Source organism: Schistocerca gregaria, chromosome 6 (genome assembly GCF_023897955.1).
Source record: "Schistocerca gregaria isolate iqSchGreg1 chromosome 6, iqSchGreg1.2, whole genome shotgun sequence".
NCBI lineage: Eukaryota > Metazoa > Arthropoda > Insecta > Orthoptera > Acrididae > Schistocerca > Schistocerca gregaria.
In genome coordinates, this window is record NC_064925.1 from 76,578,044 (window position 1) to 76,604,720 (window position 26,677).

At 41.8% G+C, this 26,677-nt stretch overlaps 1 protein-coding gene and 1 long non-coding RNA gene across 2 annotated transcripts in view; one reads left to right on the top strand and one right to left on the bottom strand.

Moving 5' to 3' along the window:
- Window positions 1-1,369: 1,369 nt before the first annotated feature.
- Window positions 1,370-12,099, bottom strand: LOC126277986 (uncharacterized). The gene is made up of 3 exons (XR_007550630.1): window positions 12,010-12,099; window positions 1,780-1,809; window positions 1,370-1,662 (listed from the first exon to the last, which is right to left on the bottom strand). It is a non-coding gene; the product is annotated as an uncharacterized LOC126277986 (long non-coding RNA).
- A 41-nt stretch (window positions 12,100-12,140) lies between these two features.
- The window catches only part of LOC126277985 (eukaryotic translation initiation factor 2A), a 147,026-nt gene continuing 132,489 nt past the window's right edge, over window positions 12,141-26,677 (top strand). The window contains exons 1-2 of the mRNA XM_049977650.1: window positions 12,141-12,205; window positions 12,686-12,830. Of these exons, the coding sequence (XP_049833607.1) occupies window positions 12,163-12,205; window positions 12,686-12,830 (188 nt within the window). The 5' untranslated portion in view covers window positions 12,141-12,162. The remainder of the gene's footprint in view (window positions 12,206-12,685; window positions 12,831-26,677) is intronic.

Genomic DNA, 26,677 nt, shown 5'->3' on the forward strand with positions numbered 1-26,677 from the left:
TAAGCTCTCCTGCGAACCTTGCAGAACAGCACTCCTGACAGAAAGGATATTGAGGAGACATGGCTTAGCCACAGCCTAGGGGATGTTTCCAGTGCACACTCCACTGCGGAGTGGGAATCTCATTCTGGAAACATCCCCTAGGCTGTGGCTAAGCCATGTCTCTGCAATATCCTTTCTTTCAGGAGTGTTAGTTCTGCAAGGTTCGCAGGAGAGCTTCTGTAAAGTTTGGAAGGTAGGAGACAAGGTACTGGCAGAAATAAAGCTGTGAGGACAGGGCATGAGTCATGCTTAGGTAGTTCAGTTGATAGAGCACTTGCTCACGAGAGGCAAAGGTTCAGAGTTAAGAGTCTCAGTCCTTTTAAAGTGCCAGGAAGTTTCATATCAGTGCACACTTCACTGCAGAGTGAAAATCTCATTCTAATTACATGAATGCTGAAAATCAAACTTTTGTTGGCCTTACAAGCTGTTAACTAGGCAATCTGCAATAGGAACCATGCTCACCCGAGTTTTAGCCATTTAGTAATATAGATCACTGAAACATTATTTTGAAATTTGTGTTAGTCAAGGGCTCTTGTAATCTCTGGTTGTTTTTCATCAACTTAAATAACACATGGTTGCTGGAGCCATAAGCCTAGAAAATATATTTTTTCCCCACTGTTATTTTTTAATAAGCACAGTATGTGGAGTATAAATGTTGTACTATACTACTTTGATGCCTATGTAACACTCTAAAATTTATGGCTTATTTAAGCAGTTTCAAATGTTTTAACAAGATTATAGCAAAACTTCGAACAGTACACATGAAAGTGTCTTTAAAATCCTGGGAGATTAAAACCACGTGGTGGACTAGGACTCAAAACTGGACCTTCAACTTTCCCTGACGATGCTCTTACCAAGTAAATTATCTGGTGAAGAACGAAAGAAAGAGAGGCCATAGCATACATTGCTGCAGAGGGAAAATTGCATTCTGAATTGAAAATTAACTAATGCATAATGTTCAAAATGTAGAATAAAAATTTTCATTACATATTCTGGATTTCCCTAAAAGCAGAAAATGTCATTTGGGGAGAGGGGAACTAGGATGTCATAAAGAGACCAATATGCATGTACAACAACTTTGGCCTATTTCAAAGTCACAGTAACAGTATTGCAATTGTGAATGTTCATTAATGTTGTTGTGCATTATTTTAAAAGTGGCATAGTGGTTAAGGCACTGGTCTTGCATTTGGATGGAGGAATCAAATTTCTGTTCAGTCATTCAGATTTAGGTGTGCTATCATTTCCCAAAAATACTGAATAGAAATATCGAGATGCTTCTTTTGAATTAAGATGCAGCTTACTGCCTTTCCCATTCTTCTCCAACCTGAGTTTGTGGTATGATTCTAATGAATAACTTTATTGTTGACAGTATATTAAAGCTAAATTTCTCTTTCTGCGCTGTTTGTCTTCTGCACAATGATAAATGCAAATAAATTATATATTACATACTTTCCAGCTAAAATGTCATTTAGGGGTTCAACAGTTAGTGTTCACATTGCCGCAGGCAGCATTTTCATTTCAGTACTTGACCACTGCACAGCTAGTGCTTACTATACAGTGGCACAACAGACATCTGATGCTGCTGAGAACTTCCTGCCATAGGGACGTTTTGGGCAGCAGTCTCTGTAAAATGATTTCAGGGTAAATGGTTTCATCACAACAAAATCTGCTGACAACCACACATCTACATCTAATTTTGTAGTTTGTAACAATATTATGAGACAGAAAGTTGCTACTCACCATATAGCGGAGATGCTGATTCGCAGATAGCTACAACAACAAAAATTTCACACTTAAAGCTTTCGGCCAATGGCCTCTGTCAACAATAGACACACATACGCGCGCGCCCACACACACACACACACACACACACACACACACACACACACACACACACACACACACAACTCGTGTGTATAAGCAATTTATAAGGAATCTGCAGACTGCCTGCATTTTCCCAGTACCCTATGAATGAAATGAAGTTTACCACATCCTACCTACAACTGAGCCTATGTGATCATTCCATTTCATATCCCCACTAATTATTACTCATTATATGAGCTGACCCCCCCCCCCCCAATGAACCATGGACCTTGCCGTTGGTGGGGAGGCTTGCATGCCTCAACAATACAGATAACCGTACCGTACATGCAACCTCAATGAAGGGGTATCTGTTGAGAGACCAGACAAACATGTGGTTCCTGAAGAGGGGCAGCAGCCTTTTCTATAGTTGCAAGGGCAACAGTCTGGATGATTGACTGATCTGGCCTTGTAACACTAACCAAAATGGCCTTGCTGTTGTGGTACTGCGAACGGCTGAAAGCAAGGGGAAACTACAGCCGTCATTTTTCCCGAGGGCACGCAGCTTTACTGTATGATTAAATGATGATGGCATCCTCTTGGGTAAAATATTCCGGAGGTAAAATAGCCCCTCATTCGGATCTTCGGGCGGGGACTCCTCAAGAAGACGACGTCATCATGAGAAAGAAAACTGGCGTTCTACGGATCGGAGCATGGAATGTCAGATCCCTTATTCGGGCAGGTAGATTAGAAAATTTAAAAAGGGAAATGGATAGGTTAAAGTTAGACACAGTAGAAATTAGTGAAGTTCGGTGGCAGGAGAAACAAGACTTCTGGGTGAGATAGATACTGCCTACAGGAAAATTAAAGAGACCTTGAGAGAAAAGAGAACCACTTGTATGAATGTCAAGAGCTCAGATGGAAACCCAGTTCTAAGCAAAGAAGGGAAAGCAGAAAGGTGGAAGGAGTATATAGAGGGTCTATACAGGGGTGATGTTCTGGAGGACAATATTATGGAAATGGAAGAGGATGTAGATGTAATGGGAGATGTGATACTGTGTGAAGAGTTCGACAGAGCACTGAAAGACCTAAGTTGAAACAAGGCCCCGGGAGAGTAGACAACATTCCATTAGAACTACTGATAGCATTGGGAGAGCCAGTCCTAACAAAACTCTACCATCTGGTAAGCAAGATGTATCAGACAGGCGAAATTCCATCAGACTTCAAGAAGAATATAAGAATTCCAATCCCGAAGAAAGGAGGTGTTGACAGATGTGAAAATTACCTAACTATCAGTTTAATAAGTCACAGCTGCAAAACACTAACGCGAATTCCTTACAGTAGAAGCCGACCTCGGGGAAAATCAGTTTGGATTCCGTAGAAGTGTTGGAACACGTGAGACAATACTGACCCTATGACTTATCTTAGAAGAAAGATTGTTGTTGTTGTTGTTGTTGTTGTTGTTGTTGTTGTTGTTGTTGTGGTCTTCAGTCCTGAGACTGGTTTAATGCAGCTCTCCATGCCACTCCATCCTGTGCCAGCTTCTTCATCTCCCAGAACCCACATCCTTCTGAATCTGCTTAGTGTAGTCATCTCTTGGTCTCCCTCTACGATTTTTACCCTCTACGCTGCCCTCCAATACTAAATTGGTGATCCCTTGATGCCTCAGAACATATCCTACCAACCGAACCCTTCTTCTGGTCAAGTTGTGCCACAAACGTCTCTTCTCCCCAATCCTATTCAATACTTCCTCATTAGTTATGTGATCTACCCATCTAATCTTCAGCATTCTTCTGTAGCACCACATTTCGAAAGCTTCTATTCTCTTCTTGTCTCAACTATTTATCGTTCATGTTTCACTTCCATACATGGCTACATTCCATACAAATACTTTCAGAAACGACTTCTTGACACTTAAATCTATACTCGATGTTAACAAATTTCTCTTTTTCAGAAACGCTTTTCTTGCCATTGCTAGTCTACGTTTTATATCCTCTCTACTTTGACCAACATCAGTTAGTTTGCTCCCCAAATAGCAAAACTTCTTTACTACTTTAAGTGTCTCATTTCGTAATCTAATTCCCTCAGCATCACCCGACTACATTCCATTATCCTCGTTTTGCTTTTGTTGATGTTCATCTTATATCCTCCTTTCAAGACACTATCCATTCTGTTCAACTGCTCTTCCAAGTCCTTTGCTGTCTCTGACAGAATTACAATGTCATCGGCGAACCTCAATGTTTTTATTTCTTCTCCATGGATTTTAATACCTACTCCAAATTTTTCTTTTGTTTCCTTTACTGCTTGCTCAATATACAGATTGAATAACATCGGGGAGAGACTACAACCCTGTCTCACTCCCATCCCAACCACTGCTTCCCTTTCATGTCCCTCGACTCTTATAACTGCCACCTGGTTTCTGTACAAATTGTAAATAGCCTTTCGCTCCCTATATTTTACCCCTGCCACCTTCAGAATTTGAAAGAGAGTATTCCAGTCAACATTGTCAAAAGCTTTCTCAAAGTCTACAAATGCTAGAAACGTAGGTTTGCCCTTCCTTAATCTAGCTTCTGAGATAAGTCGTAGGGTCAGTATTGCCTCACGTGTTCCAACATTTCTAACAGAATCCAAACTGATCATCCCCGAGGTCGGCTTCTACTAGTTTTTCCATTCGTCTGTAAAGAATTCGTGTTAGTATTTTGCAGCTGTGACTTATTAAACTGATAGTTCGGTAATTTTCACATCTGTCAACACCTGCTTTCTTTGGGATTGGAATTATTATATTCTTCTTGAAGTCTGAGGGTATTTCGCCTGTCTCATACATCTTGCTCACCAGATGGTAGAGTTTTGTCAGGACTGGCTCTCCCAAGGCAGTCAGTAGTTCCAATGGAATGTTGTCTACTCCGGGGGCCTTGTTTCGACTCAGGTCTTTCAGTGCTCTGTCAAACTCTACACGCAGTATCGTACCTCCCATTTTGTCTTTATCTACATCCTCTTACTTTTCCATGATATTGTCCTCAAGTACATCACCCTTGTATAGACCCTCTATATACTCCTTCCACCTTTCTGCTTTCCCTTCTTTGCTTAGAACTGGGTTTCCATCTGAGCTCTTGATGTTCATACAAGTGGTTCTCTTCTCTCCAAAGGTCTTTTTAATTTTCCTGTAGGCAGTATCTACCTTACCCCTAGTGAGATAAGCCTATACATCCTTACATTTGTCCTCTAGCCATCCCTGCTTAGCCATTTCGCACTTCATGTCGATCTCATTTTTGAGACGTCTGTATTCCTTTTTGCCTGCTTCATTTACTGCATTTTTATATTTTCTCCTTTCATCAATTAAATTCAATATTTCTTCTGTTACCCAAGAATTTCTACTAGCCCTCGTCTTTTTACCTACTTGATCCTCTGCTGCCTTCACTACTTCATCCCTCAAAGCTACCCATTCTTCTTCTACTGTATTTCTTTCCCCCATTCTTGTCAATTGCTCCCTTATGCTCTCCCTGAAATTCTGTACAACCTCTGTTTCTTTTAGTTTATCCATGTCCCATCTCCTTAAATTCCCATCTTTTTGCAGTTTCTTCAGTTTTAATCTACAGGTCATAACCAATAGATTGTGGTCAGAGTCCACATCTGCCAATGGAAATGTCTTACAATTTAAAACCTGGTTCCTAAATCTCTGTCTTACCATTATATAATCTACCTGATACCTTTTAGTATCTCCAGGCTTCTTCCATGTACACAGCCTTCTTTTATGATTCTTGAACCAAGTGTTACCTATGATTAAGTTGTGCTCTGTGCAAAATTCTACCAGGTGGCTTCCTCTTTCATTTCTTTGCCCCAGTCCATATTCACCTACTACGTTTCATTCTCTCCCTTTTCCTACTACCGAATTCCAGTCACCCATGACTATTAAATTTTCATCTCCCTTCACTATCTCAATAATTTCTTTTATTTAATCATACATTTCTTCAATTTCTTCCTCATCTGCAGAGCTAGTTGGCATATAAACTTGTACTACTGTAGTACGTGTGGGCTTCGTACCTATCTTGGCCACAATAATGCGTTCACTATGCTGTTTGTAGTAGCTTACCCGCATTCATATTTTCCTATTCATTATTAAACCTACTCCTGCATTACCCCTATTTGACTTTGTGTTTATAATCCTGTAGTCACCTGACCAGAAGTCTTGTTCCTCCTGCCACCGAACTTCACTAATTCCCACTATATCTAACTTTAACCTATCCATTTCCCTTTTTAAATTTTCTAACCTACCTGCCCGATTAAGGGATCTGACATTCCACGCTCCGATCCGTAGAACGCCAGCTTTCTTTCTCCTGATAACGACATCCTCATGAGTAGTCCCCGCCCGGAGATCTGAATGGGGGACTATTTTACCTCCAGAATATTTTACCCCAGAGGACGCCATCATCATTTAATCATACAATAAAGCTGCATGCCCTTGGGAAAAATTACGGCCGTAGTTTCCCCTTGCTTTCAGCCATTCGCAGTACCAGCACAGCAAGGCCGTTTTGGTTAGTGTTACAAGGCCAGATCAGTCAATCATCCAGACTGTTGCCCCTGCAACTACTGAAAAGGCTGCTGCCCCTCTTCAGGAACCACATGTTTGTCTGGTCTCTCAACAGATACCCCTCCGTTGTGGTTGCACCTATGGTACGGCTATCTGTATCTCTGAGGCACGCAAGCCTCGCCACCAACGGCAAGGTCCATGGTTCATGGGAGGAGGGAAGAAAGATTAAGGAAAGGCAATTCTACATTTCTAGCATTTGTAGACTTAGAGAAAGCTTTTGACAATGTTGACTGGAATACTCTCTTTCAAATTCTGAAGGTGGCAGGGGTAAAATACAGGGAGCGAAAGGTTATTTACAATTTGTACAGAAACCAGATGGCAGTTATAAGAGTCGAGGGACATGAAAGGGAAGCAGTGGTTGGGAAGGGAGTGAGACAGGGGTGTAGCCTCTCCCCGATGCTATTCAATCTATATATTGAGAAAGCAATAAAGGAAACAAAAGAAAAGTTCGGAGTAGGTATTACAATCCATCGAGAAGAAATAAAAACTTTGAGGTTCACCGATGACATTGTAATTCTGTCAGAGACAGCAAAGGACTTGGAAGAGAATCTGAACGGAATGGACAGTCTCTTGAAAGGAGGGTATAGGATGAACATCAACAAAAGCAAAACGAGGATAATAGAATGTAGTCGAATTAAGTCTGGTGGTGTTGAGGGAATTAGATTAGGAAATGAGACACTTAAAGTACAGGTAGTAAAGGAGTTTTGCTATTTGGGGAGTAAACTAACTGATGATGGTCGAAGTAGAGAGGATATAACATGTAGTAGACTGGCAATGGCAAGGGAAGTGTTTCTGAAGAAGATAAATTTGTTAACATCGAGTATAGATTTAAGTGTCAAGAAGTCGTTTCTGAAAGTATTTGTATGGAGTGTAGCCCTGTATGAAAGTGAAACATGGACGATAAACAGTTTACACAAGAAGAGAATAGAAGCTTTTTAAATGTGGTGCTACAGAAGAATGCTGAAGATTAGATAGGTATATCACATAACTAATGAGGAGTTATTGAATAGAATTGGGGAGAAGAGGAGTTTGTGTCACAACTTGACTAGAAGAAGGGATCAGTTGGTAGGAAATGTTCTCAGGCATCAAGGAATCACCAATTTAGTACGGGAGGGCAGCATGGAGGGTAAAAATCGTAGAGGGAGACCAAGAGATAAATACACTAACCAGATTCAGAAGGATGTAGGCTGCAGTTGGTACTGGGAGATGAAGAGGCTTGCACAGGATCGAGTAGCGTGGAGAGCTGCATCAAACCAGTCTCAGGACTGAAGACCACAACAACAACAACAACAACTACATATGAGCTGAGTAATTACAACTGTGAATTACTGATATTCTACTTACAGGATGTTTTGATTTTGAATTCTGTGAAATACACAGTTTTACATAAGTGACCATTTACAAATTTTGCCAATCTTTTCATCACATTTGTAACAGTGCTGATAAGCTGCAGAAATGGCTAGGTTTCCTAATGAAAAAATTCGTAAAACTGAATACATTATGCTTCACTAGAAAAAAGTTGACTGAGAAATGAAATGGAGCATTTCCAGTTTAATTCAATCAATGACCAATTAATCCACATACAATATCTTTTTCTTTCGTTAAAAATAATTATCAGAATGAAGTTAGAAGAAAATGATTGTACTGTTCATGTGTTAAAGAACCATTTTATATTGCTTCTACACTGGAATTCACACTCTCTTTGGGTCAACAGAAGCATCCGATCCCAACCGGCTGTTTTGACATAATGGTGTTGTTGTGTGTGATTCGTCATGTGTGATGTCGTAATGGCGCGGAGTTTATGAGTTGGTTGTGTTTGTAGATGTTATGTTGTTGCGTTTGATGGTGCCCTCTCACTCTCTCTCTGTGTGTGTTTTTCCCCTCGAGTTGTAATGTTTTGTGTACTTAATATGTTTTAATTTACGTAGGTGTGTTTGACTTTTGAATTTTTGAGGTGTTGTGGTTTTGTTTTTCTTTTTCATAGTTGTAGGTGGTGGTTTTTTCGTATCAATAGTTATCGTTGAACTATATAGGTCAAGGGAAATGACTGATTCCAATTTTCGTGGTTTTATATGTAAGTATTGGTGTTTTGGTATTGTCAGCTGTGGTCAAGGGAAATATATGATTCCAATTTTCATAGTTTTTGCTGTAGGCATTGGTGTTTTGGTATTGTCAGCTGCGGTTGATCTTTATAGGTCAAGGGAAGTGCCCGATTCCTGTAGATTTTGTAAATCTTTTTTGTTCGTCATTTTGTGTGTTTTGGGATCGTGGTGTGTGTGTTTTTTTTACTGTTATATTTAGCTTGTCCCCTCCCTAAAACCGCCATTTTCCCCCAGCTACCCCTTTAGTTTGATTGTATTTTTGTAGGGAGATGTTATTTTCATATTTGTTGCCGTGTGTATGTAGTGACATCATAGGCACCATATTGGAGACCCTTAGAATAGCCATTTCCGCCATATTGATGATGTCATGGGTCAAAGAAGACGGGTGGAATCGGTCACTTCCGTAATCCTCTTTCTTTTAAATATCTCCATTTTGGACACACACACACACACGCACGCACGCACGCACGCACGCACACGCACGCACACACACACACACAGAGAGAGAGAGAGAGAGAGAGAGAGAGAGAGAGAGAGAGAGAGAGAGAACATATTTTTGCATTGTTCCTGTAACCACTACTAGGAAATGTGTAGTTGGTTGTCTATGGCACATTAGGTAATGAGTATACTTTATGAACACTACAGGGCAGCTCCTACACCCAGTAGGCAGTCCACCGCTTTGTATCAGAGAAACAGCGAAAGAGAGAACAATTTTCATTCTAGAGTGGAGAGCAAATGAACTAAGAAGAAATGCACAGTTAATTCACATTCTACATCAACTACTGAGATTAAAACTTCACATGCTTTTCAGACAGCTAGTTCAGTCTATCTGTACTGCCACTCCCTTGTCCTGGTCTGCTTGTGAAAACAGAGTTCAAGTTGTATCTCTAAAAATCTGATCAGAGCTGCTTATTGAGTTTTATGTGCAGACAGCTCACTATATGGCCTAGCAAGACAACTAGAGTTGAGTTAACGTGTGTTTAGGTAATGAAGTATCAAATTTTGGCTGCATTAATTAAAGTGTCTGGCTTCAGTACAGTGGGCACGTTATCATCCAGCTCTTACATAACCTTTTCCTCATGTAAACAGTGCTTTCTCTCATTCAGATCATTCAGTTGTCATTAAACTGATGCAGAGTTATAAGATTAATATTCTTCTACTCATTCACTCAAGTTTAATTCCCAACAAGGAACTGGCTTTTGTATGGCAGAATGACAGGTTATTTAATATAAACGATTAGTACATAGCAGTTAAAGCACATCTATAGTGTGTTGGTGTATAATATACTGTATTTATGGGGAACTATCAAATATAGGAAATTCCAGGTAAAGAAAGTAAATTATAAGTAGTTTTAAAGCTTGTTAAGAGTAACACATTCATGAAAGAGATGCAGGAATATACTGGAAATAGAAATTTGTTGTTAAGTCTACAACTGTCAAGTGAGGAAATTTCTTTTGAACACAATAACATTAACAGCATATGTAAGTGATGTTAGTAACACTAAGAAAAATTACATGACAATATTAAGATACATTCAGTATCATTCCATTGTACGAATTTCACTTGCCTGACCATACAAACTGTTGAGTGGGCCTGTTGTCTTACAAAGCTTATAGGCTTATGATTAGTGTTTTCTATCATACCAGGATCAGAATATAATTGTGTTTACTGAAGGTTCTATTCCTGACTTGGGTTTCATGTGTCCAAATCTTGTGTTGGGAGCAAACTATATACAATGAGAATGAAGAAATTTACTACTATAAGCAGAGTGTTTAAAAAATGATAACTTGTAACATGCTTAGATTACCCTCATGAAGTGTTATATTTGTGGTGACAGACTGACCTGTAGCTTAGTGCAAGTGCTACATTAGGTTGAAAGGTAACAATTTGGTTAAGAGTTGGCGAGGCCAACAGATGTGAAAGCCAAATAGGGGTTATGGTAACAAACCAACCAGTAATGAAATCTAATTTTTACGTCCATTCTTGTCTATGCTATATTAAAAAGATGCATAGGGGGCATCCAATATGTAAATTTTGTTTGTGATGTGCCAAGTAATTTTAATGCAGTCACACACCAATTGACCCATTGTAACTACTCTGTGCTCCTTAATGGAAAACATGAAAGCCCACAACTACACAGGCTGATTAACTCCAATTTATAAAAAAGGACTCCACAAATAGTGCATATGTAAGTTCAAGAAGAAACTCAGGAGCCTAATACAAAGCTGAGATAATTTCCAAATAGTATTGAAAGAAAAATGTAAATAAAATCAGAAACAATGCAATAGAAGCTAAAACTGGTAATACCAGAGGTTGAAAATACCGCTTCCATTGTTAAATTCCTTTCAACGTCTGGTTGTTGTAGATGTTCATCCAACAGGATTGTTAAAACTAATTATGTTAACTATGAATAACGACATTCCTGATCTCCTCCAACTACACACACTATATAACTTGGCCTTCTTTGGGATTGCAGTAATCGGCTGAAACTGGATGACTTCAGCCCAATATGGATTGTTTCTATCGGTTGCCAACCTTAGCTGGGAAACAGTGCAGCATGCCACAGGGATATTTTGTTGTAGAAGTACCTGCAAAGGCAGAGTTGTTTCCAATGTTCTGCTTGGAGTTGGCAGGAAATTGTAGCTAGGTGAGGGCTCAAGAAAAACATCTTAAACTGTAGGCCTACCTGATAACTTCTACGGTTACGGAGAACATCGTTAAACCGAAAGTACCTCCATAACATTCACTTGTGGATTTTCAGAAATACCACTGACATAGCTCAAAGTTTTATTTAAGAGTGTCCTATCAATATCAATTTTGCAAAAAAGTGGTTAGAGTCTGATGACATCCTCCGCCACAGTTTAACTCTTCTGCGAAATGGTGCCTAGTATAAATACACTGTAACACTATTTTATCTTAAAATATATGCATATGCGCTACTATATACTGCAATAAATGGACGAATGGCTGGGAAGAAATAAAAAAAATAAAGCACTGCACAACTATAGTATTTTTAGTAAATAATAGTGATATGCAACAGTCTTTCATACAATGTTATACCTAATCTACACAAGAGTGATCATTTCATTTATTCAGGAATTCCCATCGGTCAAAAAAATGGATTTCATTTTCCCAACATTCAATAGTGTCGATGTAACTCACGAACACAGCGAAAGTTTTCTTTTGTGAGAAAAAAAGTGATTTTGAATGAAACAAGTTTTTCCTGAAAGAAATCTTTGTTTTTCTGAAAAAAAAAAAAACAAAAAAGTGACACCTAATGACTTTTACAGCGAACGAATTATTGGTAGTGATTCTAATGCAATGAGAATTGTAAAGCCTGTTGACTAAATAAAAACTTTTGACAGAATGCTGTTTACTGCTACATGGTCAAACTTTTTGGCGTTGAAAACGCTATCTGGACAAATCTGTTCATACATGATAATTATCATACCAGTTATATTACGCGTGTTTATTACATACAATTTCTTAGTTCGAGCATATTCCTCCAATTAACACCACCATTCTTAGGCATTCCCAGACAAATAAAACAGCAGCATGACATGGGACACGCATTTCAAAGCACTTCTGTAAGAAAACACCGATATTCCTAATCTATTTTCATTTACGTTGCACATGGTCAGAGTAAAGATGGCGGCGAATGTGCCCGTTGTTGCAGGTAATGGTGATACTTTTTTCGTATACTGCCTACGTGTGAGTCTAACAGAAAGAACAAACTTTTTCTTGGTACACCATATTTCACACTAATTGATATCTGAAACGACAGGGCTGGTCAAAGACACGTAGCACAATAATTTGTATTCGTGAATCCCGTGCTGCTGTTGTCACCATACGTAAGGGTGAAATAGATTTTATGGAATAGTATAAGACATCGAAGGTAAAGAAGTTGACTCATTTGATAAACACGTTACGGGAATTTTGACTACGAGGGCTCTTTATTGTAGAGTTACTTTTGCAACTGTGCGAATCTAGGTTATGCGAGAGCATGTTTCTTTTCGTTTTTTACCGGCATTTATGTCTATCCAGAAAGTTCATTAGTGTAAACCATAATATTTTGCTAAACTAGACAACTCTCGCTTTATCTAGATTGTTGGCAGACACGCGTGTTTTACGCAGAGTTTGATTTTGTGTTTGACAGTTCGGGGATCAACGGGCATTTCGATCAGTTTGGGTCCACCCAGTTATGATCTTGTCTCATCGTTTGCAAGAGAGGACAGCAAAACATGCAAGACTATGGCATTCGATCCAACTGGAAAATACTTTGCCTGGGCGAACGGAACATGGTGAGTGAAGATGTTTGTTTTAAATCGCGGCGCTGCTACCAATGTTTGTGTTGTACTCTGCGTTTGTGAATAGTTTTATGTAATGCTGTTGCAATAATTCTAACATTTTTGCATCCATTGGCAAATTACGTTTAGGGACCAGTACGATCAATTACCATCCACTATTTACAGTCGCAGTAATGCTATCGGACCTCATGAGTCTAGTTTTCCCCATCTTTAAATAACAAGGGAAAGTTTTAAAAAAAATGCCTCCATGCATCTGAACAACTACTCGTGTATTACAGTGTAACAGCCATATGACATATGTTTATCCTATCCTACCAACATGTTAGCTGCACTAAAAGGACGAATACATGTGATATTTTTGGCTGCAATATTTAGCCTACTGAACTGGTCATTTACTTGAGGGCACCATCTGTAAATAACATTCTTTTTCAGCGGCTGACACTTCTTTAAGATCTCTTCTATAAACCACCAATGCTGAAGAAATTTTGCCAGGAACTGTGTTGAAATAAATTTCTTCTCATCCTTGGTCACACAAATTGCATGAGAACCAGTTTTACTTTAACCAGAGTGCTGTCCTCATTTGCAAGAGTTACTATGTAATGTATCCAGATCAAATAATGTTTACTTAATAAGAAGTTAAAACCAGACATGATACAATTGTGACCACAAGCCTGAAAAACAGGATTTAATACATTTTTTTGCAAGATGGTCAATGTGTTTCCCTTAAGCAGCATGCATAGTCTGTGTACCTGTGTTGAATACCATAAGGATCTTCGTTGTTATGGAACTCATGGCATCATCAAATATTGACAGTAAGCCTATCATATTTGTGAATGAATGCATGAGATTAAATATGTAATGTGAAGATACTGGGGATAAAGAGGAATGTTTGATACTAGTTGTCTGCTTTGGTCAGTGTCATAGGAAGCATGCGACAAATGCTGTAAACAGCGTAGTGATCGTGGCATCATATCAGTGGATATAAAAATGGGTGCAGCTAAAGGTCATACTGTCACTGTAGCCATGGTTTTTTTTTTTTTTTTTTTTTTTTTTCCCCGGCTTTGCTAGCTCCTCCAACTAACAACTGAACTTTCAAAACACAAACCAAAAGGTGACACCACAGCAACTGTTGACATTGAACCACTGGTCAAAGCCAACAGTTAGTATCGAATTTTCCTATTGATCTGACACTGATAGGGGGAAGAAATTTTCCTTTGAAAATTTGAGCTGTTTTCCATTAGAGAGATATAGAGTGAGTTGTTTTGTAAAATGTCATGGAATTCCTGATGAGAATATTGCAACTATGCTTATTCATCTGTGAAATATGAAATATCTCAAATTACTAGGTAATAGTAGTTATGGTAGGTGGTTTTTGGTTCTTGAATATAAGTAAATGACATAAAATAGAGGAACTAGAGCTTCATATTTTCTAAGTGGTTTTATTAAGGTCTGTTGCTGCTGTACCGACTGATATTTCATTAAATGGATTGTTAGAGGGGCCTTTACTTATAACTAACTTAATTTGATCTTGTAAATAAAATAGAAAGAAACTTCCACATGGGAAAATATATTAAAAACAAAGATTCCAAGACTTACCAAGCGGGAAAGCGCCGGTAGATAGGCACAATAAATAAAACGCACAAACACACACACACACACACACACACACACACACACACACACAGAATTTTGAGCTTTCGCAACCGGCGGCTGCTTCGTCAGGAAAGAGGGAAGGAAAAGGAAAGATTAAAGGATGTGGGTTTTAAGGGAGAGGGTAAGGAGTCATTCCAATCCCGGGAGCGGAAAGACTTACCTTAGGGGGGAAAAAAGGATAGGTATATACTAGCGCGTGCGCACACACACGTCCATACACAGACACAAGCAGAAAATACATCTGCTTGTGTCTGTGTGTGTATGTATGTATGTATGTATGTATGTATGGATGGATGGATGGATGGATGTGTGTGTGTGTGTGTGTGTGTGTGTGTGTGTGTGTGTGTGTGCGCGTGTGCGTGTGCGAGTATATACCTATCCTTTTTTCCCCCTAAGGTAAGTCCTTCCGCTCCTGGGATTGGAATGACTCCTTACCCTCTCCCTTAAAACCCACATCCTTTCATCTTTCCTTTTCCTTCCCTCTTTCCTGACGAAGCAGCCGCCAGTTGCGAAAGCTCGAAATTCTGTGTGTGTGTTTGTGCGTTTTATTTATTGTGCCTATCTACCGGCGCTTTCCCGCTTGGTAAGTCTTGGAATCTTTGTTTTTAATATATTAATTTGATCTTGGTTACTTATGAAATATGTAGATGTATTGTTGCCACAGTACTTTGCTTCTGATTAAAATTACTATTTCTTAACACTACTTTTGTTGCACACGAACAAAAACAATAACAACACCGTACCATGAATGTGCAAATATTTTAACAACTATGTTTCCAAGGATACCATAAACAAAAGTAAAAGACTAATTAATGCATTATGTGTCAATACTTGTAGCAGAATTTGCATTTTACAGTGTCAGCTACACAGCCACATACAACTACCCCCTTAAAAGCAATGTACAGTATTTCTTTGGGAAATGCACTATGCAACCAGAAAGGGGACTTTGTTGGATTGGTTGATGACACACTGTAGTTTTTATGGCTGAAGCCGGCTGTTTACATGAAGTTAATGTGGGCTTTATGGGATCTGTATTCTTTGCCAGGAAGTCTGGCTTCAATCTGTATATGGATACGGCCTTCTGACCAAGAAGTGTTTCAAGAACAAAGTGCTTTTCAGGGCATGTACCAAATATGGTCCATCCTAGATAGATGGGACAGGTGTCCTCTGTGTATCATGTGTTACAAATACGTTGAAGAGGTAGTAATTTCAGGGTGGATTAAGGCAATTTTGTAGCATGATCTGGACCTGTATCAGTTTAAATAATGCAGTCTGCTGCATCAACTTGAAAATGAAAGGTGGAATGTTCACAACCCACTGGTGTAGGATTAAAGAAACAATTGGAAGCCTTGTTGTCATGCCGTAATCAGACACTTGATGTTGCCTTAAGGCTATGATGTTAGTGTTCAACTTAACTGTCTGATGCTGGAGGTAAACGTTGATTTTGATGAGGAGTTGACCTAGGGGTTTGTGAGGTGAGCGAACAGCTGACAGTCTCTGTCATCCTCTGTTGGTGGTAGTGGTTTTTAGGACTCCAAAATTAGCAAACCACAATGATAAGAGTGCAGTCAACATTTTTGGCAGAGAAGTCCTCTGGCCCATATGTAAGCCTGTCAATCACTGTTAAGAGATACACTGAGAGCAAGACAGTGGCCTCACCACACCAACATGAGTATGCAGGAAGTAATGGTTAACTTCACAGGAAGTTCCCTGAGCAATGTTTGTATCATCAGAAACTTTTGCTCATTAACAGCAAATGCATGTTTTTGCCCACAACTTTACATCTTTTTTCAGTGAAGCCCAAATGAAGCACTGTGTAATCCAGTCCACTGTGTGTCTGATGCCAGGATCAGTAAACTCGTGTAGTACATGGAAGACTTGTTGATAGGATAGAACAACATGTGGTCTGAATTTACCTGTGGAATTATCAGAAAGTAGCTGCGACCCATCAGGTGAAAAATATTGTTAAAAATGGTAAAGAATATTTCTGGATCATTGCCTTCTGCCCTAGCAATGTCTTCATAAAGGCAAATGTTAATGACTTATGGTCTACATCTACAGTCTACAAACCACTGTGAAGTGCATGGGAGGGAGTACATTCCCTTGTACGAAGGGCTTTTTCTTGTCCCATTTATGTATGGGTAGCAGAAAGAATGGCTGTTTAAATGCTCTTGTGCGTGCTATAATTAATCTAATCTTGTCCTCATTATTCTTGAGTGATGTTTAGGGAGGTTGTAGTATATTTCTAAAAGTCAACATTTAAAGCTAGTTATTGTAACTTTGTATGTAGGCTTTCTTGGACCAGTTCAATTTCTTCAGCATCACTGTAACTCTCTCCCATGGGTAAACCAAACCTGTGACAATTCATGCTAATCTTCTCTGTATACATTCAATATCACATGTTAGTCCTATTTGGCAGGGTTACACACACTTGAGCAATATTCTAGGATGAGTCACATGAGTGATTTGTGAGCAGTCTCCTTTGTTGACTGATTGCATTTCCCTGGTGTACTACCAATAAATCTAAGTCTGCTACCAGTTTACCCATGACAAACATACAGGTATTTGGAAGAATTTATTGATTGCAACTGTGGCTTGTTCATACCGTAGGCATAAGATACTACTTTCTTTGTTTCTGAAGTGCACCATTTTAAATTTCTGAACGTTTAAAGCATGTTGCCAATCTGTGCACAGCTTTGAAATCTTACCAAGGTCTGACAAAATACATATGCAGCTTCTTTTTGAGTGTACTTGATTGCAGATAACTTCACATCATGTGATAAAAATCTGAGGTTACTATTAATATTGTTTGAAGGTTATTAACGTACACTGTGAACAGCTGCGGGCCCAATTTCCTCGGGGCACACCCAAAGTTAAATGTACATCTGTCAATGAATCTCCATCCAGGATAACTTGCTCCAACCTCATACCAAAAAATCTCCAATCCAGTCATAGATTCCGCTTGATACACCATACAATCGTACTTTTGATAGTAAGTGCAGGTGTGGTACTAAGTCAAATGCTTTTTGAAAATCGAGGAATATGGCAGCTACCTGACTGCCTTGATCCATGGCTTTCAGTACGTCATGTGAGAAAAGTGCGAGTTGGGTTTCACATGACTGACCTTTCCGAAATCTATTAGTTGGTGTTGGAGGAGGTCATGCTGTTGGAGATAATTCATTATATTGGAGCTCAGAATATGTTCTAAGATTTTACAACAGATCAGTGTTGAGGATTTTAAGTAAAGGTGATGATTCTGGAATTGGTTTACATTTTAGCAGGAAGAAACAGGGAAGTCTCAGGGAATTTCAAGAATTCATAAAATCTCAGGGAGTTGTGTGTTTTTAACCTAACAGTGTAGTTTAATGTTATTGAGCTTTACAAGTCACAAGTTTTAAAATACTAAAAATGTGTGTCAATTGTTTGAATATTAGTTCATATAAATTATATTATTATTTATTATTATTATTATCATAATTATTATTACAGGATTAATCAATACAAAAATTAATTGATAACGCCTTGTTCTGTTCCTGTTATCCTCCGCCAAACCTCTTTATCTAGTGCATCTGTCTGATTTCCAAGACTCTAGTTTAGACTCTTGAGCTTGTGGAAGTTTCCCCCTGCAGGTCCTGGGGTTAGAGTAGGCCCAAGGTATTCCTGTCTGTTGTATGAGGCGACTAAAAGGAGTTTCACACATTTCGGCATTTATGTGATGGTCCCCTGTAGGGTTTGACCTCCATTCTTCAAAATTTTCCTGAAGAGCGAGCCAATTTGGGAAGGGCGCCTTATGAGATTCATCGTGTCCATCGTGCATTGAGATCTTTAGCTCAGTTTCTCATCGTCACATTGCAGTATTTCCCATTCTCCACCTCTTGGGTGAGGCCACCTTCCTGGGTGCGTTTTGCACCATGCGCTATGCAATGTCGATTTCTGCATCAACGATGATCATGCACTTTTTTGCACCTGATATCCAGCACGGCAGCCAGTCTGTTGTGGTGGGGCTGCCATGTACCCTGTTGGTTGTAGCCCCCTGACCACTCAGGGATCGCTCTGCTGATGTCTGCACTGTTAACTCCCCACGTATGCCAAGGGGTAGATACCCATTCCCCTGGGGCATCGGGACTCCCGGAAATGGCAATCCTGCCAGGTGGCCTTTGCTGCGGCTGGGTGGCGCCCGTGGGGAGGGCCCCTGGTCGGAGTGGGTGGCATGAGGGCGGATGACACGCGATGAAACATAGTCCGTCATCTCTTGCTGGTGGTGAAACACCAGCAGTCTCTAAGCTGAGCACGAGCTCAATCCAGCGCACAGAAGTATGATCCCAAATTGTTCCCCTCCCTGGCCACACCATGGGAGGAATGTCAGGCTAAGGATGGCAACCGATCTTATTCGCACCGGTACCTTGTATGTTTGAGAGTTGATGGGGAATCTTTCATGACGATGAAGTTTTAGTTTTTTGTTGAACATTTAGAGGACAAGTTCAGGGAGGTGGAGGGCTTGTTCAAAATCAGACCTGGGTCAGTCGTGATCAAAACAGCATCCTCTGCCCAGTCAGAGGAGTTACTTGTGACAAGCTGGGGGATGTTTCCGTAACCATCACGTCCCATAAGAGTTAAATATGATCCAGGCTATCATATTTCACAGAGACCTTCTTTTGCAGTCCAACGATGAGCTGCACGCCAATTTAGAACGGCGTGGTATACATTTGATCCAGCGTGTCCACTGGGGTCTGAAGGATAATCAGGTCGACACCGGTGCCTTCATCTTGACCTTTGAGGGTCAAGGTGATGGTCTACCGATGTGATGTAAAGCCCTATATCCCTCCCCCGATGTGGTGCTTTAAGTGTTGGAAGTTCATCCATATGTCTTCCCTCTGTACTTCCAGCATCACATGCTGAGATTGCGGACGCCCATTACAACCCAATACTCCATGTGCCCTGCCTCCCATCTGTGTCAACTGCGGAAAGCACCATTCGCCTTGCTCACCTGACTGCAGTATTCTCCAGAAGGAAAGGAAAATTATAGAGTACAAGAGCCTGGACAGACTGACGTACACTGAGGCTAAGAGAAAATTTGAATGCCTACATTGTGTGTGTATGATATCATCAACAGTTCTGCCGCCATCAGCTCCGCCAACCCAGGTCATCTCTCAGAGCTGGAAGACTACACCCTTGATGGTGGGTTCATTTTCCTCCCTGTTGCTCCTGCTCCATTTACTTCGGGAGCAACACTTCCCCCCCTCTCATCAGGGATGTCCGTCCCCACTTCTAAGCTGTAGAAGCATAAGTCTTATTTGGCTTGTCTCGCTAGGAAGGGGTTCCTTGGGTCATTCCCTTCCCAGGTTTCTTCTAGTGGGAAAGATGACACCCGCCAGTAGCTGAAGAGCCCAAAAGCAGCTGGTCATAGGCTTCACGCTCATCCTCAGTCCTGGAAACTGACCCAGTGAAGTTCTCCCAGCCAGGTAAACCCAAGGAGCAGCGATAGAAATCCAAAAACAAAACTGCGGTGGCACCCATACCACAGTTACCTACAATCTCTGTGGCTGAGGATGGGATGGAGAATTTGGCATCCGCTGATGACCTAGATCTCTCCAGACCCTCAGACGTAATGGATATAGACTGCTCAGGCAATAAATCGGTGGCAGCAGGTGACTTAGGTGTAAACTGTCTCATTGAATGTTTCAAGCCTTCCCAGTCTCTCGATGTCATCCTCCAGTGGAATTGTGGTGTTTTTTTCCACCGCCTGGTTGAGCTATGGCAACTGTTAAGCTTTACACCTCCTGTCTGCATTGCCCTCCAGGAAACCTGGTTCTCAGTAATGTGGACCTCTGCCCTCCGCTGCTATAAGGGATATTACAGGAACCATAGCGACTATAATTGAGTGTCAGGTGGAGTTTGCGTTTATGTCCTAAACTTGGTCTGTAGTGAACATGTGCCCCTCTTGAAGCTGTGGCTGTCAGAATGAGGATGATGCAGGAAATAACTGTATGCAATGTATATCTTCCTCCAGATGGTGCAGTACCCCTGAATGTATTAGCTGCACTGATTGATCAACTCCCTAAACCTTTCCTACTTCTGGGAGATTTTAATGCCCATAACCCCTTGTGGGGTGGTACCATGCTTACTGGCCGAAGCAGAGATGTTGAAACTTTACTGTCTCAGTTTGACCTCTGCCTCTTAAATACAGGGGCCGTCACACATTTCAGTGCAACTCATGGTAGTTACTCGGCCATTGATTTATCAATTTGCAGCCCAGGACCTCTCCCATCTATCCACTGGAGAGCACATGACGACCTGTGTGGTAGTTACCACTTCCCCATCTTCCTGTCACTGCGCCAGTGTCAGGTGCCTGGACGCCTGCCCAGATGGGCTTTGAACAAGGCGGACTTTCACCTCGCTGTCACCGCTGAATCTCTCCCACACGGTAACATCTGTGATGGTTGAGCAGGTGACTAGCACAATTGTTTCTGTAGCATAAAACGCGATCCCTCGCTCTTTAGGGTGCCGGAGGCGTAAGGCAGTCCCTTGGTGGTTGCTGGAAGTGACTGAAGTAATTAAGGAGTGTCGGCAAGCTCTACAGCAGCATAAGTGGCACCGTTCCCTGGAGCATCTCATAGTCTTTAAACGGCTTCATGCCCGTGTTTGCTACCTTATCAAACGGTGGAAGGAGGAGTGTTGGGAGAGATACGTCTCCACCATTGGGTGCCACACGTCACCTTCCCAAGTCCGGGCAAAAATCAAACGTCTTTTCAGGTACCAGGCCCCAACAGCTGTCCCACATGTTACCATAAATGGTGTGTTGTGTACCGACGCAAACACGATTGCTGAGCACTTTGCTCGAGCCTCTGTGTCGGAGAATTAACCCCAAGCCTTTCGCCCACTCAAACTGCAGCTGGAAGGGAACGTCCTCTCATTCACTACACCCTGCCCACAGAGTGGGAGCTCCTCAGTGCCCTTGCACATTGTCCCGACACAGCTCCTGGGCTTGATGGCATCCACAGCCAGATGATTAAAACGGACCTCATCTGACTACAACCGACATCTCGTCATCTTCAACCGGATCTGGTGCGATGGTGTCTTTCCACCACAATGGCGGGAGAGCACCATCATTCCAGTGCTCAAACTATTAAAAACCCGCTTGATGTGGATAGCTATCGACCCATCAGCCTCACCAACATTCTTTTTAAGCTCCTGTAATGTATGGTATGTCAGCTGTTGGGTTGGGTTCTGGAGTCACGTGGCTTGCTGGCTCCATGTCAGGGCGGCTTCCGCCAGGGTCGCTTTACTACTGGTAAGCCTGTGTCCATCGAATCTGCCATCCGAACAGCCTTTTCCAAACAGCAACACCTGATTGCCGTCTTTTTTGACTTACGTAAAGCATACGACATGACTTGGCGACATCATATCCTTGCCACATTGTATGAGAGTGGTCTCCAGGGACCACTCTCGATTTTTATCCAAAACTTCCTGTTGCTCCGTACTTTCCGTGTCCAAGTTGGTGACTCCCATAGTTCATCCATATCAAGGAGAATGGAGTCCTGCAGGGCTCTGTATTGAGTGTCTCTCTATTTTTAGTGGCCATTAATAGTCTAGCAGCAGCTGCCAGGCCCTCTGTCTCACCTTCTCTATATACAGACGACTTCTGCATTTCGTACTGCTGCTCCAGTACTGTTGTTGCTGAGCGGCACCTCCAGGGAGCCATCCACAAGGCGCAGTCATGGGGCCTAGCCCATGGCTTCCAGTTTTCAGCCCTAAAGTTGTGTGCCATGTGCTACTGTCGGCGCCGTACCGCTCATCCGGAACCCGCACTTTACCCTAATGACGATCCACTCACTCTAGTGGAGACTCATCATTTCCTAGGACTGGTTTTCAACGCTCGATTGACTTGGCTCCCTCATCTTCGTCAGCTTAAGCAGAAGTGCTGGCAGCACCTCAATGCCCTCCGTTGCCTGAACAACACCAATTAGGGTGCAGGTCGCTGTACGCTGCTGCAGCTCTACAGAGCCCTTGTCCAGTCCTGAATTGACTATGCAAGTGTGGCTTATTGTTTGGCAGCACCTTCAGCATTGCCTTTACTTGACCCTGTGCACCACTGTGAGGTTCATTTACTGACAGGAGCTTTAGGACGAGTCCGGTGACAGGTGTACTGGTGGAGGCCGGTGTCCCTCCACTGCAGATCAGATGTAAGCAACTGCTCGCTAGTTGTGCAGCACACATTCATAGTTCCCCTGAGCATCCGAATTGCCGTCTCCTTTTCCCGTCCGCAGCAGTCCATCTCCCGCATCGGCGGCCCAGTTCGGGGCTAATGATTGCGGTTTGTGTGCAGTCCCTTCTCTCTGAACTGGAGTTCTTCCCTTTACCACCTCTATTTGCGATCCGTTCACGCATGCCTCCATGGTGTACGCCTCGGCCGCAGCTTCATCTGGACCTTTTGCATGGCCCTAAGGACTCCGTTAGCCCCGACGCTCTCCGCATCTCTTCCTCTCGATTCTTGACGTGTTCCGGGGCTCTGAAGTGGTTTACATCGACGGCTCAATGACTGATGTTCACGTTGGCTTTGCATATGTTTATGGAGGACATATTGAGCAGCACTCCTTGCCAGTTGGCTGCAGTGTTTTCACTGCAGAGCTGGCGGCCATATCTCTTGCTCTCGAGTACATCCGCTCATGCCCTGGCGAGTCATGTCTCCTCTTTAGTGACTCATTGAGCAGCCTACAAGCTATCGATCAGTGCTACCCTTGCCACCCTCTGACAGTGTCCATTCAGGAGTCTATCTAGGTCCTGGAACAGTCCTGCCATTCTGTAGTGTTTGTGTGGACCCCAGGACATGTTTGAATCCCCGGCAACGAACTTACCGACAGGCTGGCCAAACAGGCGATACAGAAATCGCTTCTGGAGATATGCACTTCCGAAGCTGACCTGCGTTCTGTCTTGCACTGCAGGGTTTTCTGGCTTTTGGAGACGGAATGGCATAACAGCACACACAACAAATTGCGTGTTATTAAGGAGACTATGAATGTGTGGAAGTCTTCCATGCAGCCCTCGCGCAGGGAATCAGTTGTCCTCTGCCGGCTCTGCATTGGCCATACGTGGCTAACGCATGGTTACCTACTCCATTGCGAGGACCCACTTCAGTGTTGCTGTGGCTCCCAAATGACGGTAGTCCAGCTCTTGTTGGACTGTCCACTTTTAGCCGCTCTGCGGCAGACTTTTAACTTTCCCAGCATCCTGCCTTCGGTGTTGGGCGACAATGTCCCCACAGCAGCTTTAGTTTAATGTTTTATGCGTGAGAGTGGGTTTTATACTCCTATGTAGGTTTTAGCGCATGTCCTTTGCCTCTCTGTGTCCTCCACCCAAGTGCTTTTAGGGTGGAGGTTTTAATGTGTTGCAGAGTGGCTGGCTTCCTTTTTATTCTCGTGGTTGGCCAGCCACTGTGATCTGCTCTCATGTTTTACTCTCTTCTGTTTCTAGCATCTCTCCGTTGTTTTCTTGTCCTCTTTTGTTCCTTTTGGTGTTCATTGCCTTCCTTTCGTTCTTGTGGCTTTTCCTTTGTTTCCGTTTCGCGTTATATGTTTTGTCCGTTTTATTGTGGCATTGTTTTAGTGGGAACTAGGGACTGATGACCCCATAGTTTGGTCCCTTCTCCCACCTTTAAATGAACAAACAAACCAACCAACCTTGTGGAAGTTTTTTGTGGATAATGGGGCGCTGGCCCATTGACCCAACCCCCAACTAGGAGGACCAGGATTTGATATCAGGGTTTACTCCCCAAGGAGGGTTGCCTTCATGACACCTACAGAGACCTCCTTTCCCTAGGTGGGCCACATTTCGTCTCTCTCCTCCTTTGAGGCCTGTTGGGCTTGGGTGACCCTGCCAGTAGCTATGCTACCACTGGCATAGCCCTCAACTTCGCTGGAGCACGCAAATCCTCCCGCCCAATACTGAAGGTACCTTCGATAAGGCAGTGTCCCTTTTGAGAGAATATAAATTATCAATGTGTAAAAACTCCAGTTAAACTACAGGCTACTGCCAAGAGGAAAGAAAAGTCACTATTGCAATATGCCTACTCCCCACTCACCCATCCACCTATAATTTCTCCATAGCTGGAATACTCAGGAATTTCTTTTTTTTTTTCTTTCTTAGTTTGGGTAGCCACCTTGTTGGGCAGTAGTTTTGTGGATCACTTCTACTATCCATCTTGTAGATAAGTGTGATCTGCACTCTTCTTCCAGCTGCTGGACAGGGTTTTTGTTAGAGGGATCTACGATAAATTATAGTTGACAAAGGGGCTAGCCCAGATTCAAACTGGGTACAGAATCTGACAGGGATTCCAGCACGCACTGGGACTTCGTTCAGTGTCAGTTATTTCATCTGTTTCTCAACAGCACTGATACTTATATCTATTTCACTCATCTTTGCAGTGGAATGAAATTTAAATTGGTGTCATACTCCAAAGTTTTCCTTTACAAAAGAACCTTTGAAAACATAGTTTGTGAATAGTGTGAATTCTCTGCCCTCGAGAAGATAAAGTGTTTGACTACTGAATAGGCTGCCACCTAGTTAGTTTCATGTCCTATGGATCATTTGCACAATAAATTGTGATGATCTGGAATGAGTCATTTTACATCACGTCGCAGATTAATTTGTATATGTAGATACGAAGTGAACATTTATGAGTGTTTATAAATTGCAAAAGTCATGATAGCTATCTTTTGTCTCAAAAAAATGGTAACAAATTAAAAAATTATGAAATATGCAAACAGAAGGTCAGTTAATATTTAAATATTACATGTAGGGAGATGGATGAACACGCTCACCGCCATAAAGATAAGAAAAAGTCGCAAAAAAGTTTGACAATGCAAACATGCTTTACTGTCAATTGCAACAGCACACCTTAGTACATTACAAAGAACGCACATTCAATGGCATTAGGAGTCTCCCCAAGAGTCCAAAGTAACATAACAGGATGTGATGCAAGTTGGCAGTCCTTTCCAGGAAAATGAAGTGTGAAGAGATACCACAGTGTGATTTCAGCAGCCATTCAGGATGGGTGTTACCCAACTTGAGTAGTACTCTTACATAAAGACTGCAGCTCACCATGGAAGGAATGCATGACAGTGACACAAGGAGCTTACGGAAGTGGTAGGAGATGCCATTCTACGTACCAAATGGTTGATCGTTGGGTAGGTCCATTCAAGCATGGCAGAGCTGCAAGGGCCTATCTGCACCGGTTCAGGTGGCCTGTCGGTGGGCGTACAGACTGTGCTCGTACCCAGGTCGTCCAGTGTTTGGTGAATGACAGAAGGTGGGTGCTGGAGGAATTACTGATCCTTACTGGTATTAAGAAGACAACAATCTACAGGATTATATGCAACGAGCCACACATGCATTAAGTTGCTGCTAAGTGGGTGCCTCGTGCACTAAGTGAAATGGGAAAGTGGACACATTATGGAACTTGTAGTGTTCATCTTGCACATTACGAGACAAAGTGAGACAATATGCTTAAGGGAATTATCGCCATAGACGAATTTTTTGGCAATGCCTATTAGCCATAACTGAAATGCCAGTCGGCAGGTTGGCATCTTCCACACTCAAATTAACTTTCATCATAGCCTTTGATGTTAGAGGAGTGTTTTTGTGCCATTTCATGCCATATGGACAAACTGTTAATGTACTGTACCACTGTTGCACATTCCTGCAATGAAGCCTACATAGCGCTGTTCAGGAGAAACGTCCTGAACATCTACAAAATGCATTATGACCTCATACCAAAACTGAAAGAATCAAACATGTGAAGACATTGCCAGAGCAATGACGCTTGATATCTGACGATTCACTCATGGTAACATTTACATATGAACTAATCTTCCACACAGGTCAGAATTTTTAAATTCCCATCTCCTTAAATAGAGATTTAAAGGATGATTGTGGGTAAGCACTATAAATTATTGTTAAGGCACATTTTTTAACAATTCACATTTTATTTTAGATAAAATTTCAGTGAAACTCTTCACGAAAAATACAAATGGTTAAGGGCTTTCTTCTCACAAGTTCATTAGCTTTTTGGAATGATTTGTCGGCTGTATCAGTCCTTGTAAGAGGATCAGTCCATATGAAATCAACCAGTAGTCTGGTTCTTGACATCTCAGATTTTGATAATTTTTATCTGCATTTATAGTGGTAATTGT